The sequence below is a fragment of the Oncorhynchus masou genome, unplaced genomic scaffold (assembly GCF_036934945.1).
Source record: "Oncorhynchus masou masou isolate Uvic2021 unplaced genomic scaffold, UVic_Omas_1.1 unplaced_scaffold_584, whole genome shotgun sequence".
In the NCBI taxonomy this organism is placed as follows: Eukaryota; Metazoa; Chordata; class Actinopteri; order Salmoniformes; family Salmonidae; genus Oncorhynchus; species Oncorhynchus masou.
In genome coordinates this window covers 306,006-324,619 of record NW_027012260.1, presented here as the reverse complement: position 1 = coordinate 324,619, position 18,614 = coordinate 306,006, and the positions used below count along the sequence as shown (strand labels likewise).

Sequence of the window (18,614 nt, the reverse complement as noted above, 5' to 3'; positions counted from 1 at the left end):
TGTAACTACAACACAGGTACACAAGATACCTGACTGTAACTACAACAGCTGGTACACAAACACCTGACTGTAACTACAACACAGGTACACATAACACCTGACTATAACTACAACACAGGTACACACACACCTGACTGTAACTACAACACAGGTACACAAACACCTGACTATAACTACAACACAGGTACACACACACCTGACTATAACTACAACACAGGTACACACACACCTGACTATAACTACAACACAGGTACACACACACTTGACTATAACTACAACACAGGTACACACACACCTGACTATAACTACAACACAGAGGGAACGGACAGTAGAGTGAGTGAAGTGTGTGTTCTCCAGAGGAACAGACAGTAGAGTCAGTGAAGTGTGTGTTCTCCAGAAGGAACAGACAGTAGAGTCAGTCTGAAGTGTGTGTTCTCCAGAGGGAACAGACAGTAGAGTGAGTGTGAAGTGTGTGTTCTCCAGAGGGAACAGACAGTAGAGTGAGTGTGAAGTGTGTGTTCTCCAGAGGGAACAGACAGTAGAGTCAGTCTGAAGTGTGTGTTCTCCAGAAGGAACAGACAGTAGAGTGAGTGTGAAGTGTGTGTTCTCCAGAGGGAACAGACAGTAGAGTGAGTGTGAAGTGTGTGTTCTCCAGAGGGAACAGACAGTAGAGTGAGTGTGAAGTGTGTGTTCTCCAGAAGGAACAGACAGTAGAGTGAGTGTGAAGTGTGTGTTCTCCAGAAGGAACACCTGAGATTGAGCTGCTGTTTGAAGAGGCTCCAGAGAAGATGAGTTACACAGAACAGGCCAACAAGAGGTACCACTGTAGACGCCTCACCTGGTGGGTACCACACACAGCTGGGTGTAATGGAACCCAACTAGCTGGGTGTACACACACTCACACTCACACTCTCTCACACACACACACTCACGGACACACTCACACTATCTTGCTACACACTCCTGTATACTGTTTCATTATTTCCCAGTGTAATTTCCACATGGAGCTGTTTCTCTGGCATGTTACATTATTGAAGCCCTCCTCTTCGCTACACACACCATCTCTCACACACCCAACTAGTCCCATTTCTACCTGTACGTTGAGCTGGAGTGCTTTACCTGTGGCGGTGCCGTGAAGGAGCCCCCTTCCTACTCTGTGTTGTTCCAGTTTCATCCGCTTGGCTGACTACCTGATGGTGAACACCATGCACGTCCTGGCTGTGAACTCTCTGGCCAAACTACTGGCCGTCCTGCAGGACCAGATCCAACACACCCCAACACACGCTGTCATCCACAGCTGGGCCGACTCCGATGCTGCTGTCGCTGCTGCTGCTGGAGACGGAGGTGGAGCCACGGAGGACTCCGACAGGAAGGTACAACAAGACCGTTTCAGACCTCTAGTCTGGGACCCACAGCCGTTCCATGGATGTGATCTATTCCAGAACTAGTCCACGTGATTCAACCGGTCAACTAATCACCAAACCGTTGACCTGGTGACTCAGGTGAGGTAGTTCAGAGCGGCTACATGAAGGTGGCTGTGGGGAGGTTTGAAAAAACCGTTGACCTGGTGACTCAGGTGAGGTAGTTCAGAGCGGCTACATGAAGGTGGCTGTGGGGAGGTTTGAAAAAACCGTTGACCTGGTGACTCAGGTGAGGTAGTTCAGAGCGGCTACATGAAGGTGGCTGTGGGGAGGTTTGAATAAACCGTTGACCTGGTGACTCAGGTGAGGTAGTTCAGAGCGGCTACATGAAGGTGGCTGTGGGGAGGTTTGAAAAAACCGTTGACCTGGTGACTCAGGTGAGGTAGTTCAGTGCGGCTACATGAAGGTGGCTGTGGGGAGGTTTTACATTGACCTGGTGACTCAGGTGAGGTAGTTCAGAGCGGCTACATGAAGGTGGCTGTGGGGAGGTTTGAATAAACCGTTGACCTGGTGACTCAGGTGAGGTAGTTCAGTGTCTGTTCCTTTAGCGGCTACATGAAGGTGGCTGTGGGGAGGTTTGAAAAAGCCGTTGACCTGGTGACTCAGGTGAGGTAGTTCAGAGCGGCTACATGAAGGTGGCTGTGGGGAGGTTTGAAAAAACGTTGACCTGGTGACTCAGGTGAGGTAGTTCAGAGCGGCTACATGAAGGTGGCTGTGGGGACGTTTGAAAAACCGTTGACCTGGTGACTCAGGTGAGGTAGTTCAGAGCGGCTACATGAAGGTGGCTGTGGGGACGTTTGAAAAAACCGTTGACCTGGTGACTCAGGTGAGGTAGTTCAGAGCGGCTACATGAAGGTGGCTGTGGGGAGGTTTGAAAAAACCGTTGACCTGGTGACTCAGGTGAGGTAGTTCAGAGCGGCTACATGAAGGTGGCTGTGGGGAGGTTTGAAAAACCGTTGACCTGGTGACTCAGGTGAGGTAGTTCAGAGCAGCTACATGAAGGTGGCTGTGGGGAGGTTTGAAAAACCGTTGACCTGGTGACTCAGGTGAGGTAGTTCAGAGCGGCTACATGAAGGTGGCTGTGGGGAGGTTTGAAAAAACCGTTGACCTGATGACTCAGGTGAGGTAGTTCAGAGCGGCTACATGAAGGTGGCTGTGGGGAGGTTTGAAAAAGGCTGCAGGGACACTTTCTCAGAAAGTAGCCTCATCCTGCGCGGACTAAAAAGCAACGATAAAGCTAAACAGACACGGTTGGCTTAGTATTTATTGACAACATAAATACATTTAAACAATGGCCACCTTTTTGTCTCTGAAATACATTGTGCCAGTTGTTGATTAGCTATGGATCAAAACGACATGGTATCAATAACAAGATAAACAGTAGGATTCTCAACATGGCAGCTCCACGGCTTCCAGCCCCTTCGATGGGCCAGCATCATTACGTATTCAGCCAACTCGTCTCAATGGAGATCCTCCAGTGGACCACTAGGCTTTCTGAAACCTGAGGCCTGTTTAGGAGTTTAAAGCTACAGAGGGAGATGCATAGTGTGTAACAGGTGTTATCGTCTGTCTTGTAGAATGGAGAATACAGTCAGCTTTCTGCCTGCATCCTTCTAAAAAGTTTACTAAACGGAATAGTGGGTTCCTTTTGTTGTGACAATCACTTCCCCTTTAACTGTGTATTAACCCCTGTGTGTGTGTGTGTGTGTGTGTGTGTGTGTGTGTGTGTGGGTTGTGTGTGTGTACCTCAGGCTACAGAGCCCACCGTGGAGGCTGTTCATCTTCTACCCATGTTTGTGTCGGAGCTGATGCTGGAGACCCACGCTCTGACCTACGAACCCTCCGTAGACGTCTTCCAGGTCTGTAACCCCTGACCTCTCACCTTTCAGCTCACCGAAGATGTCATCGTTCTGCAACATGTCAATATGGCTCTGAATGTGTTACTGTTTTTGTTTGTAACAATGTATCTCTCTCACTCTCTCTTTATGCTGTGCCTGTGTTTCTGTTTGTAACAATGTATCTCTCTCTCTCTTTATGCTGTGCCTGTGTTTATGTTTGTAACAATGTATCTCTCTCTCTTTATGCTGTGCCTGTGTTTCTGTTTGTAATAATGTATCTCTCTCACTCTTTCTTTATGCTGTGCCTGTGTTTCTGTTTGTAACAATGTATCTCTCTCTCTTTATGCTGTGCCTGTGTTTCTGTTTGTAACAATGTATCTCTCTCTCTCTTTATGCTGTGCCTGTGTTTTTGTTTGAGTGTCTGTGTGTGTTGTGTGTCTGTGCGTGTGTGTGTGCCTGTGTGTGTGTTGTGTGTCTGTGCGTGTGTGTGTGTGTGTGTCTGTGTGTGTGTGTGTGCCTGTGTGTGTGTGTCTATGTGTGTATTCCCTAACAGGAGTGTGTGTCAGAGATCATCTCTCGGTTCCAGGAGACGGTGTTGTCATTAGTTGTGCTGGTGACTGACTCCTACTTTGATGCCTTCACTCAGCCCATGATCAACAGCAAGGTGTGAAACACTACCACTGACTAATTAGCATAAAAAACAGTTTTTGTTTGTTGCAGTAAGCTAGGTGATACAACTACACCTGTTATAGTGATACAACTACACCTGTTAGGTGAGACAACTACACCTGTTATAGTGAGACAACTACACCTGTTAGGTGAGACAACTACACCTGTTATAGTGAGACAACTACACCTGTTAGGTGAGACAACTACACCTGTTATAGTGAGACAACTACACCTGTGTAGGTGAGACAACTACACCTGTTATAGTGAGACAACTACACCTGTTATAGTGAGACAACTACACCTGTTATAGTGAGACAACTACACCTGTTATAGTGAGACAACTACACCTGTTATAGTGAGACAACTACACCTGTTATAGTGAGACAACTACACCTGTTAGGTGAGACAACTACACCTGTTATAGTGAGACAACTACACCTGTTATAGTGAGACAACTACACCTGTTATAGTGAGACAACTACACCTGTTATAGTGAGACAACTACACCTGTTATAGTGAGACAACTACACACCTATAGTGAGACAACTACACCTGTTATAGTGAGACAACTACACCTGTTATAGTGAGACAACTACACCTGTTATAGTGACCTGTTATAGTGAGACAACTACACCTGTTATAGTGAGACAACTACACCTGTTATGAGTACACCTGAGACAACTACACCTGTTCATAACTACACCTGTTATAGTGACAACACCTGTTATGTGAGACAACTACACCTGACAACTACACCTGTTATAGTGAGACAACTACACCTGTTATAGTGAGACAACTACACCTGTTAGGTGAGACAACTACACCTGTTATAGTGAGACAACTACACCTGTTATAGTGAGACAACTACACCTGTTATAGTGAGACAACTACACCTGTTATAGTGAGACAACTACACCTGTTAGGTGAGATAACTACACCTGTTATAGTGAGACAACTACACCTGTTATAGTGAGACAACTACACCTGTTAGGTCAGACAACTACACCTGTTATAGTTAGGTCAGACAACTACACCTGTTATAGTGAGACAACTACACCTGTTACTGAGACAACTACTGTTAGGTCAGACAACTACACCTGTTATAGTGAGACAACTACACCTGTTATAGTGAGACAACTACACCTGTGAGACAAGTACACCTGTTAGTGAGACAACTACACCTGTTATAGTGAGACAACTACACCTGTTATGTGAGACAACTACACCTGTTATAGTGAGACAACTACACCAACTACACCTGTTAGGTGAGACAACTACACCTGTTATAGTGAGACAACTACACCTGTTAGGTGAGACAACTACACCTGTTATAGTGAGACAACTACACCTGTTATAGGTGAGACAACTACACCTGTTTAGGTGAGACAACTACACCTGTTATAGTGAGACAACTACACCTCTTAGGTGAGACAACTACACCTGTTAGGTGAGACAACTACACCTGTTATAGTGAGACAACTACACCTGTTATAGTGAGACAACTACACCTGTTATAGTGTAGACAACTACACCTGTTATAGTGAGACAACTACACCTGTTATAGTGAGACAACTACACCTGTTAGTGAGACAACTACACCTGTTATAGTGAGACAACTACACCTGTTATAGTGAGACAACTACACCTGTTATAGTGAGACAACTACACCTGTTATAGTGAGACAACTACACCTGTTATAGTGAGACAACTACACCTGTTAGGTGAGACAACTACACATGTTAGGTGAGACAACTACACCTGTTAGGTGAGACAACTACACCTGTTATAGTGAGACAACTACACCTGTTATAGTGAGACAACTACACCTGTTATAGTGAGACAACTACACCTGTTATAGTGAGACAACTACACCTGTTATAGTGAGACAACTACACCTGTTATAGTGAGACAACTACACCTGTTATAGTGAGACAACTACACCTGTTATAGTGAGACAACTACACCTGTTATAGTGAGACAACTACACCTGTTATAGTGAGACAACTACACCTGTTAGGTCAGACAACTACACCTGTTACAGTGAGACAACTACACCTGTTACAGTGAGACAACTACACCTGTTATAGTGAGACAACTACACCTGTTATAGTGAGACAACTACACCTGTTATAGTGAGACAACTACACCTGTTAGTGAGACAACTACACCTGTTATAGTGAGACAACTACACCTGTTATAGTGAGACAACTACACCTGTTAGGTGAGACAACTACACCTGTTATAGTGAGACAACTACACCTGTTATGAGTGAGACAACTACACCTGTTAGTTAGTGAGACAACTACACCTGTTATAGTGAGACAACTACACCTGTTATAGTGAGACAACTACACCTGTTATAGTGAGACAACGTGAGACAACTACACCTATTATAGTGAGACCTGTTAGGTGAGACAACTACACCTGTTAGGTGAGACAACTACACCTGTTAGGTGAGACAACTACACCTGTTATAGTGAGACAACTACACCTGTTAGGTGAGACAACTACACCTGTTAGGTGAGACAACTAGTGTTAGGTGAGACAACTACACCTGTTAGGTGAGACAACTGTTACCTGTTAGGTGAGACAACTACACCTGTTATAGTGAGACAACTACACCTGTTATAGTGAGACAACTGGTGAGACAACTACACCTGTTATAGTGAGACAACTACACCTGTTAGGTGAGACAACTACACCTGTTAGGTGAGACAACTACACCTGTTAGGTGAGACAACTACACCTGTTAGGTGTGACACCTGAGGTGAGACAACTACACCTGTTAGGTGAGACAACTACACCTGTTAGGTGGTGAGACAACTACACCTGTTATAGTGAGACAACTACACCTGTTATAGTGAGACAACTACACCTCTTAGGTGAGACAACTACACCTGTTAGGTGAGACAACTACACCTGTTATAGTGAGACAACTACACATGTTAGGTGAGACAACTACACCTGTTAGGTGAGACAACTACACCTGTTATAGTGAGACAACTACACCTGTTATAGTGAGTACATTTTTCCTCAAAGTAGCTATCAGCAAAGTCCGTGCTTGTAGGAACAAGTCCAGTGCAGGTCTTAGCTCACCAAAGACTGTTATTTAGTTGAGTTGTAGTTTTTGGGGACAGTTTTCCAGACACAGATTTAACCTAGTTCTAGAATTCAAAGCAATGTGAAGAATCTTCATGGAAAGTTCTGTTCAGTATTAGTGTTGGTCTGTGTCCAGGAAACCATCCCTAAATGTTTTAGTAGTCTGACATCTGATGAGCATTCACCAAGAACAAGATGGCTGTTGTCCAGTTAGTAGTACTATCCTATCATAACATGGTTGTATTCCACTACCATTCAGGTGGAGGAGATGTAATACTATCCTATCATAACATGGTTGTATTCCACTACCATTCAGGTAGAGGAGATGTAATCCTATCATAACATGGTTGTATTCCACTACCATTCAGGTAGAGGAGATGTAATACTATCCTATCATAACATGGTTGTATTCCACTACCATTCAGGTGGAGGAGATGTAATACTATCCTATCATAACATGGTTGTATTCCACTACCATTCAGGTAGAGGAGATGTAATCTATCTATCATAACATGGTTGTATTCCACTACCATTCAGGTGGAGGAGATGTAATACTATCCTATCATAACATGGTTGTATTCCACTATCATTCAGGTGGAGATGTAATCCTATCATAACATGGTTGTATTCCACTATCATTCAGGTTAAGATGTAATCCTATCATAACATGGTTGTATTCCACTATCATTCTGGTGGAGGAGATGTAATACTATCATAACATGGTTGTATTCCACTACCATTCAGGTGGAGGAGATGTAATCCTATCATAACATGGTTGTATTCCACTACCATTCAGGTAGAGGAGATGTAATACTATCCTATCATAACATGGTTGTATTCCACTACCATTCAGGTAGAGGAGATGTAATCCTATCATAACATGGTTGTATTCCACTACCATTCAGGTGGAGGACTATCCTATCATAACATGGTTGTATTCCTACCATAACATGGTAATCCTATCATAACATGGTTGTATTCCACTATCATTCAGGTAGAGGAGATGTAATACTATCCTATCATAACATGGTTGTATTCCACTATCATTCAGGTAGAGGAGATGTAATACTATCCTATCATAACATGGTTGTATTCCACTACCATTCAGGTAGAGGAGATGTAATCCTATCATAACATGGTTGTATTCCACTATCATTCAGGTAGAGGAGATGTAATACTATCCTATCATAACATGGTTGTATTCCACTACCATTCAGGTGGAGGAGATGTAATCCTATCATAACATGGTTGTATTCCACTACCATTCAGGTGGAGGAGATGTAATACTATCCTATCATAACATGGTTGTATTCCACTATCATTCAGGTGGAGAGGTAGATATCATAACATGGTTGTATCATAACATTCAGGTTGTAATCCTCCACTACCATTCAGGTAGAGGAGATGTAATACTATCCTATCATAACATGGTTGTATTCCACTACCATTCAGGTGGAGGAGATGTAATACTATCCTATCATAACATGGTTGTATTCCACTATCATTCAGGTAGAGGAGATGTAATCCTATCATAACATGGTTGTATTCCACTACCATTCAGGTGGAGGAGATGTAATACTATCCTATCATAACATGGTTGTATTCCACTACCATTCAGGTGGAGGAGATGTAATACTATCCTATCATAACATGGTTGTATTCCTACCATTCATAACTATCCTATCATAACATGGTTGTATTCCACTACCATTCAGGTAGAGGAGATGTAATACTATCCTATCATAACATGGTTGTATTCCACTACCATTCAGGTAGAGGAGATGTAATCCTATCATAACATGGTTGTATTCCACTATCATTCAGGTGGAGGAGATGTAATCCTATCATAACATGGTTGTATTCCACTACCATTCAGGTGGAGGAGATGTAATACTATCATAACATGGTTGTATTCCACTACCATTCAGGTGGAGGAGATGTAATACTATCCTATCATAACATGGTTGTATTCCACTACCATTCAGGTAGAGGAGATGTAATCCTATCATAACATGGTTGTATTCCACTACCATTCAGGTAGAGGAGATGTAATACTATCCTATCATAACATGGTTGTATTCCACTATCATTCAGGTGGAGGAGATGTAATACTATCCTATCATAACATGGTTGTATTCCACTATCATTCAGGTGGAGGAGATGTAATACTATCCTATCATAACATGGTTGTATTCCACTATCATTCAGGTGGAGATGTAATACTGTCCTATCATAACATGGTTGTATTCCACTACCATTCAGGTGGAGGAGATGTAATACTGTCCTATCATAACATGGTTGTATTCCACTATCATTCAGGTAGAGGAGATGTAATACTATCATAACATGGTTGTATTCCACTATCATTCAGGTAGAGGAGATGTAATACTATCATAACATGGTTGTATTCCACTACCATTCAGGTGGAGGAGATGTAATACTATCATAACATGGTTGTATTCCACTACCATTCAGGTGGAGGAGATGTAATACTATCATAACATGGTTGTATTCCACTATCATTCAGGTGGAGGAGATGTAATCCTATCATAACATGGTTGTATTCCACTACCATTCAGGTGGAGGAGATGTAATCCTATCATAACATGGTTGTATTCCACTATCATTCAGGTAGAGGAGATGTAATACTATCCTATCATAACATGGTTGTATTCCACCACCATTCAGGTGGAGGAGATGTAATATCCTATCATAACATGGTTGTATTCCACTACCATTCAGGTAGAGGAGATGTAATCCTATCATAACATGGTTGTATTCCACTACCATTCAGGTAGAGGAGATGTAATACTATCATAACATGGTTGTATTCCACTACCATTCAGGTAGAGGAGATGTAATCCTATCATAACATGGTTGTATTCCACTATCATTCAGGTAGAGGAGATGTAATACTATCCTATCATAACATGGTTGTATTCCACTATCATTCAGGTAGAGGAGATGTAATCCTATCATAACATGGTTGTATTCCACTACCATTCAGGTAGAGGAGATGTAATCCTATCATAACATGGTTGTATTCCACTACCATTCAGGTGGAGGAGATGTAATACTATCCTATCATAACATGGTTGTATTCCACTATCATTCAGGTAGAGGAGATGTAATCCTATCCTATCATAACATGGTTGTATTCCACTATCATTCAGGTGGAGGAGATGTAATACTATCCTATCATAACATGGTTGTATTCCACTACCATTCAGGTGGAGGAGATGTAATACTATCCTATCATAACATGGTTGTATTCCACTATCATTCAGGTGGAGGAGATGTAATCCTATCATAACATGGTTGTATTCCACTATCATTCAGGTAGAGGAGATGTAATACTATCCTATCATAACATGGTTGTATTCCACTACCATTCAGGTGGAGGAGATGTAATCCTATCATAACATGGTTGTATTCCACTATCATTCAGGTAGAGGAGATGTAATACTATCCTATCATAACATGGTTGTATTCCACTACCATTCAGGTGGAGGAGATGTAATACTATCATAACATGGTTGTATTCCTCTATCATTCAGGTAGAGGAGATGTAATCCTATCATAACATGGTTGTATTCCACTATCATTCAGGTAGAGGAGATGTAATACTATCATAACATGGTTGTATTCCACTATCATTCAGGTGGAGGAGATGTAATACTATCCTATCATAACATGGTTGTATTCCACTATCATTCAGGTGGAGGAGATGTAATACTATCCTATCATAACATGGTTGTATTCCACCATCATTCAGGTAGAGGAGATGTAATCCTATCATAACATGGTTGTATTCCACTATCATTCAGGTGGAGGAGATGTTGTATTCCTACTATCCTATCATAACATGGTTGTATTCCACTACCATTCAGGTGAGGAGATGTAATACTATCATAACATGGTTGTATTCCACTACCATTCAGGTAGAGGAGATGTAATACTATCCTATCATAACATGGTTGTATTCCACTATCATTCAGGTAGAGGAGATGTAATACTATCCTATCATAACATGGTTGTATTCCACTATCATTCAGGTGGAGGAGATGTAATACTATCCTATCATAACATGGTTGTATTCCACTATCATTCAGGTGGAGGAGATGTAATACTATCCTATCATAACATGGTTGTATTCCACTATCATTCAGGTAGAGGAGATGTAATACTATCCTATCATAACATGGTTGTATTCCACTACCATTCAGGTAGAGGAGATGTAATCCTATCCTATCATAACATGGTTGTATTCCACTATCATTCAGGTAGACTATCCTATCATAACATGGTTGTATTCCACTACCATTCAGGTGGAGGAGATGTAATCCTATCATAACATGGTTGTATTCCACTACCATTCAGGTGGAGGAGATGTAATACTATCATAACATGGTTGTATTCACTATCATTCAGGTAGAGGAGATGTAATACTATCCTATCATAACATGGTTGTATTCCACTACCATTCAGGTGGAGGAGATGTAATCCTATCATAACATGGTTGTATTCCACTATCATTCAGGTAGAGGAGATGTAATACTATCCTATCATAACATGGTTGTATTCCACTACCATTCAGGTGGAGGAGATGTAATACTATCCTATCATAACATGGTTGTATTCCACTACCATTCAGGTAGAGGAGATGTAATCCTATCATAACATGGTTGTATTCCACTACCATTCAGGTAGAGGAGATGTAATACTATCATAACATATTCATACCATTCATGGTTGTATTCCACTATCATTCAGGTAGAGAGATGTAATACTATCCTATCATAACATGGTTGTATTCCACTATCATTCAGGTAGAGGAGATGTAATCCTATCATAACATGGTTGTATTCCACTACCATTCAGGTAGAGGAGATGTAATCCTATCATAACATGGTTGTATTCCACTATCATTCAGGTAGAGGAGATGTAATACTATCCTATCATAACATGGTTGTATTCCACTATCATTCAGGTAGAGGAGATGTAATACTATCCTATCATAACATGGTTGTATTCCACTATCATTCAGGTGGAGGAGATGTAATACTATCCTATCATAACATGGTTGTATTCCACTACCATTCAGGTGGAGGAGATGTAATACTATCCTATCATAACATGGTTGTATTCCACTATCATTCAGGTGGAGGAGATGTAATCCTATCATAACATGGTTGTATTCCACTATCATTCAGGTAGAGGAGATGTAATACTATCCTATCATAACATGGTTGTATTCCACTACCATTCAGGTGGAGGAGATGTAATCCTATCATAACATGGTTGTATTCCACTATCATTCAGGTAGAGGAGATGTAATACTATCCTATCATAACATGGTTGTATTCCACTACCATTCAGGTAGAGGAGATGTAATATCATAACATATCATAACATGGTTGTATTCCACTATCATTCAGGTAGAGGAGATGTAATACTATCATAACATGGTTGTATTCCACTATCATTCAGGTAGAGGAGATGTAATCCTATCATAACATGGTTGTATTCCACTATCATTCAGGTGGAGGAGATGTAATACTATCCTATCATAACATGGTTGTATTCCACTATCATTCAGGTGGAGGAGATGTAATACTATCCTATCATAACATGGTTGTATTCCACTACCATTCAGGTGGAGGAGATGTAATCCTATCATAACATGGTTGTATTCCACTATCATTCAGGTAGAGGAGATGTAATACTGTCCTATCATAACATGGTTGTATTCCACTACATTCATTCAGGTAGAGGAGATGTAATCCTATCATAACATGGTTGTATTCCACTATCATTCAGGTAGAGGAGATGTAATCCTATCATAACATGGTTGTATTCCACTACCATTCAGGTGGAGGAGAAGACGTGTGGTGACGGTCCTGGTCTGGAGGCCATGTTAGAGGATGATAAACACCTTCTGAACATCATCCTCGACATCAAGGTCAGCATTCGGTGTCCTTTTTAAAGGTCATTTGAATTCGCTAAGTGGATGGTAATTGTCTTGGACATGTTGGTGTCAACTTGGTGTCTATTATGGCCCCTAATGCCAAAGCTCTTTAAATCTGTTGTGGCAGTTAAATGACTTTCACAGTCCAGTGTTGTGTTGTCTTGCCTGTTCGTCCTTGTGCCCTGATTCCCTGACTGTTCGTCTAACTGGCTGCCTCATTAAGACGTTTGTTTTGTTGTCTCTCCTCGTCTCCCTCTTCCTCTTCCTCTCGCTCCCTCTCAGAAATCGCTCCAGTTTGCGTTTGACTCGGCCAGCGTGTACGCGCGCACCTTTGAGAGCTTCCGCGTCTTCTACAGAGAGAATGAGAGTCTGGACCTGGACGCGCTCAGAGATCAGGATCACGGTACCGTAGCAATGCTCTTCATCATCGTCACCAACATCATCAATTCAATGAACTTACCAGGGAACAGAGAAAATGGATTAGCCAAGGCACTTATTTTCAGTATATAGCTTTGAGTTTCTACATTCAACACAAATACCACAGCAGCATATCCATTTTGTCTCAGTTCATTCAGACCTTTGGATCCAATGAGGTCCTTTAGGCGTTTTCTGTATATTTCACAGTGGCAAATCAACACTCCCCCATCTCTCTTTTTTAAACTGTCTAGAGAGTCATCATGTGACTCTGTACCCTGTCCCGTTCCCTGTAGGAGTGGCGTTCTTCGCTGAGAGTCTGGAGAAGTACCACAGCGAACATAAAGAGGCCCTGGCCATCAAACAGAAGAGGCACCTGGGCCTGCTGCTGGTGGACACCACTCTGCTTAAAGGGAAGCTCCTCCCCTCACCACTACGCTGTCTGGAGGTAGGAGGAGAGGAACACTGTTCCCAGTGTTACTGACCCCCTAGAGCCCGGGCCTTTGCCCTGTGGAGATCTGAAACACATTCCTTGGTATTAGCAATATGTATGAATATAAACTTCCACCTAGCCTATCAGAGGGCGAGTTAGAGCTATTACCAAAGTGCTTACAAATGTCAAATCCTATCAGTTCTCCACAAGTCCATAGGGCTTAGGATCAAGTGGTGGATTTGGGATTGGGCCGTCCATCCACTGACCAACATTAATGCCTGTGCCCCCCTCCTCCAGGCCATCAATGACATGCTCCCCCTGCTGGCTAAGAGAAAGATCGACGCCATCATCTCTGAGGCTCAGGATGCCCAGTTCAAACTGGAGTTCATCCCCTCTGCAACGACAGAGTTCGTCAACTCCCTCACCTTCCTAGAGGAGATACAGGAGCGGGTAAGAGACGGTTTTGTCTAGAAGGGATGCAGCTTTTGTAAGAATGGACTTTTTCGTGGCAGGTTAGGAGGACTTACGCAGTAGGATTAGGAAAATGAATGTAGCAGGTTAGGAGAATTTACACAATAGGATTAGGAAAATTAACGTAGCAGGATAGGAGAACTTACACAATAGGATTAGGAAAATGAATGTAGCAGGATAGGAGAACTTACACAATAGGATTAGGAAAATGAATGTTTAGCAGGATAGGAGAACAGGTTAAGGAGAACAGAGCCATTCTTCTTCATTCACTGACACCGTAGGTATCAAACCCAGAGTAGGAACAACCCAGAGTAGACTCATGTAGGACAGACCCAGAGTAGGGGGACTAGACCCAGAGTAAACAGACCTAGAGTAGGGGGACTCAGACACACCCAGAGTAGGGGACTCGGACCCAGAGTAGGGGACGCGGACCCAGAGTAGAACGCGGACCCAGAGTAGGGGACGCGGACCCAGAGTGGGGGACTCCGGACCCAGAGATACCCAGGGACCCAGAGTAGGGGACTTACCCAGAGGTTACCCAGAGTAGGGGACTCGGACCCAGAGTGAGGGGACGGACCCAGAGTAGGGGACTCGGACCCAGAGTAGGGACTCGGACCCAGAGTAGGGGACTCGGACCCAGAGTCTCGGACCCAGAGTAGGGGACTCGGACCCAGAGTAGGGGACTCGGACCCAGAGTAGGGAACAGACCTAGAGTAGGGGACAGACCTAGAGTAGGGGACTCAGACCCAGAGTAGGGGACAGACCTAGAGTAGGGGACTCAGACCCAGAGTAGGGGACTCAGACCCAGAGCAGGGGACTCAGACCCAGAGTAGGGGACTCAGACCCAGAGTAGGGGACAGACCTAGAGTAGGGGACTCAGACCCAGAGTAGGGGACTCAGACCCAGAGTAGGGGACTCGGACCCAGAGTAGGGGACTCGGACCCAGAGTAGGGGACTCGGACCCAGAGTAGGGGACTCGGACCCAGAGTAGGGGACTCGGACCCAGAGTAGGGGACGGACCCAGAGTAGGGGACCGGACCCAGAGTAGGGACTCGGACCCAGAGTAGGGACGGGACCCAGAGTAGGGACGGACCCAGAGTAGGGGACTCGGACCCAGAGTAGGGACGCGGACCCAGAGTAGGGACGGACCCAGAGTAGGGGACCCAGAGCGGACCCAGAGTAGGGGACGGACCCAGAGTAGGGGACGCGGACCCAGAGTAGGGGACTCGGACCCAGAGTAGGGGACGGACCCAGAGTGGGGACTCGGAGGGGGACGCGGACCCAGAGTGGGACTCAGACCCAGAGTAGGCGCTGAAATGGCCCCAGAGTACTTTGTCACTTTAAATCACACTGTAGTCATTGTTACATTACTCATTACCAAACTCCTGGGAAAGATGACCAAGGGAGTCAGTAGTGTTGGGTTCATGTTGTCAGGTGAAAGTCTTTCTTGGATGTTTCTGGGAAAGGACTGTTTTCAGCCAGCATGGCCCGCCCTAGGAAAACATCTGGGGTAAACACTGACAGTTCTTTCATGGTCTGTGTGTTTGTGTGTCAGATGGAGTGGTTGGACGAGCAGACAGAGACCGCGTCCCAGATGTACAAGCTGATAGACTCCTACTCCGTGCCCAGCCCTCCTGAGGACTTTGCCGTCTACGCCACCCTGAAACCCACAGTCACCGGCGTACGCAACGCCATCGACAAGGCCGTGGGAGAGAAGGACGCCAACGTGGACAAGTTCTGTATCCACCTCCAACGGGACATCTCCGACCTCAACAAGGAGGTCAAGAGGGTCAAACAGCAGGCTCAGGTAACTAGAGGTCAAGGGTCAACGCTCAGATGCATTGTATCACACTAGCTTCAGCATCACGCTAAGGGTCAGTGTTTGTCCCCAGACATGTTTTATAAATAACCATGGAAACAGCTAAGAATGTAGACATTAGTCTCTGGATAAGACAGTCATTTACAACGGGGTTCCTCTTCCCCAGATCGTTGTGCTCTAAAAGATCATTTAGTCAGTCAGAGTAGGAGAAATAGAGATGTGTATGGGTTTGATCCTGACCAGGGAGGGACAACTTTGATGGGGTTTGGAGCCATTAAAAATCTGAACTCATAGTGAATGGCCGCTGTGGCTCGCGCGTCTGCATACCCACATCCAGGGAGGGGCGGCAGGGTAGCCTAGTGGTTAGAGCGTTGGACTAGTAACCGGAAGGTTGCAAGTTCAAGCCCCTGAGCTGACAAGGTACAACTCTGTCACTCTGCCCCTGAACAGGCAGTTAACCCACTGTTCCCAGGCTGTCATTGAAAATAAGAATTTGTTCTTAACTGACTTGCCTGGTTAAATAAAGGTCAAATTAACATCCATACCCACACACGCAGGCAGAGCCGGCCCTTGCCTTTTGGGGCCCTAGGTGACATTTTGCTGGGAGTAAAACAGTTGCCCGTCCCTGATCCATGTATAACTGTGTGTATGTGTTGATCTCTGCTCCCCAGAACAATCAGATCATGGACATCAACGCTGAGCGTCCCAAGGTCCGTCTGCTGCTGGACGAGGTCCAGGTCTCCATAGACGAGCTGCAGAACCAGGCCTTCCAGTACAAATCGTTCCAGAAGAACTTCAAGGTTCTACTATACTATACAATACCATACTATACAATACAATACTCTACAGTACCATACTATACCATACTATACAATACTATACTATACAATGCAATACCATACTATACAATACCATACTATACTATACAATACTATACAATACCATACTATACTATACAATACAATATTCTACATTACCATACTATACCATACTATACTATACAGTACAATACCATACTATACAATACCATACTATACTATACAATACAATATTCTGCAATACAATAATATACAATACCATACTATATCATACTACACAATACAATATTCTACACTACCATACTATACAATACCATACTATACTATACAATATTCTGCAATACAATAATATACAATACCATACTATACCATACTATACAATACAATAATATACTATATCATACTATACAATACTATACAATAGCATACTATACAATACCATACTAGATGGTACTATACAATATTCTACAATACTACACAATACTATACCATACTACACCCTACTATACAATGCCATACTATGCAATACCATACTATACGATACCATACTATACTATACAATACAATATTCTACAATACAATACTATACAATACCATACTATACGATACCATACTATACTATACAATACACAATTCTACAATACCAGGCTATACAATACCATACTATACGATACTATACAATACGATATTCTACAATACTAATACAACACTATGCAATACCATACTATACTATACAATACAAGATTCTACAATACCAGGCTATACAATACCATACTATACGGTACTATACAATACGATGTTCTACAATACTATACAATACTATGCAATACCATACTATACCGTACTATACCATACTATACCGTACTATACCATATTATACAATACTATACAATAGCATACAATACCATACTATGCTATACCATACTATACAATACAATATTCTACAATACCATACTATACGATACCATACTATACCATACTATACAATACACTACCATACTATACCATGCTAAACCATACTATACAATACACTACCATACTCTATACCATGCTAAACCATACTATACAACACAGTACTATACCATACTATACTATATCATACTATACAATGCACTATTCTACAATACCATACTATGCTACACCATACTACCCTAGACCATACTATACAATACTATACAACGACATACTATATAATACTATACATTTACATTTAAGTCATTTAGCAGACGCTCTTATCCAGAGCGACTTACACTATACAATACCATACTATACAATACAATATTATATAATACTTTACAATACTATACTATGCCATACCATACTATACTATGCTATGCAATGCAATATTCTACATTGCCATACTATACCATACTATACTATACAATGCAATATTCTACAGTACCATACTATACAATACAATGTTCTACAATACAATACTATACAATACCATACTATACAATACGATATAATACAATACCATGCTATACAATACCATACTATACCGTACTATACCATACTATACAATATTCTACAATACAATACTATACAATACAATACTATACGATTCAATACAGAGATGCCGAATAATAGGATACAGTATGTCTTCTGACCACTAGAGGACAGTAAAACACCACTTTTCACCATTGTTCCTTGAGAGAAACAGA

General features: G+C 42.7%; 1 protein-coding gene across 1 annotated transcript in view; it reads left to right on the top strand.

The window, feature by feature from the left end:
* Nucleotides 1-13,409: 13,409 nt before the first annotated feature.
* Nucleotides 13,410-18,614, top strand: part of LOC135536252 (dynein axonemal heavy chain 6-like) — a 132,547-nt gene continuing 127,342 nt past the window's right edge. The window contains 5 exon segments of the mRNA XM_064962617.1: nucleotides 13,410-13,497; nucleotides 13,706-13,857; nucleotides 14,140-14,292; nucleotides 15,869-16,120; nucleotides 16,804-16,932. Coding sequence (XP_064818689.1) covers nucleotides 13,410-13,497; nucleotides 13,706-13,857; nucleotides 14,140-14,292; nucleotides 15,869-16,120; nucleotides 16,804-16,932 — 774 coding nt within the window.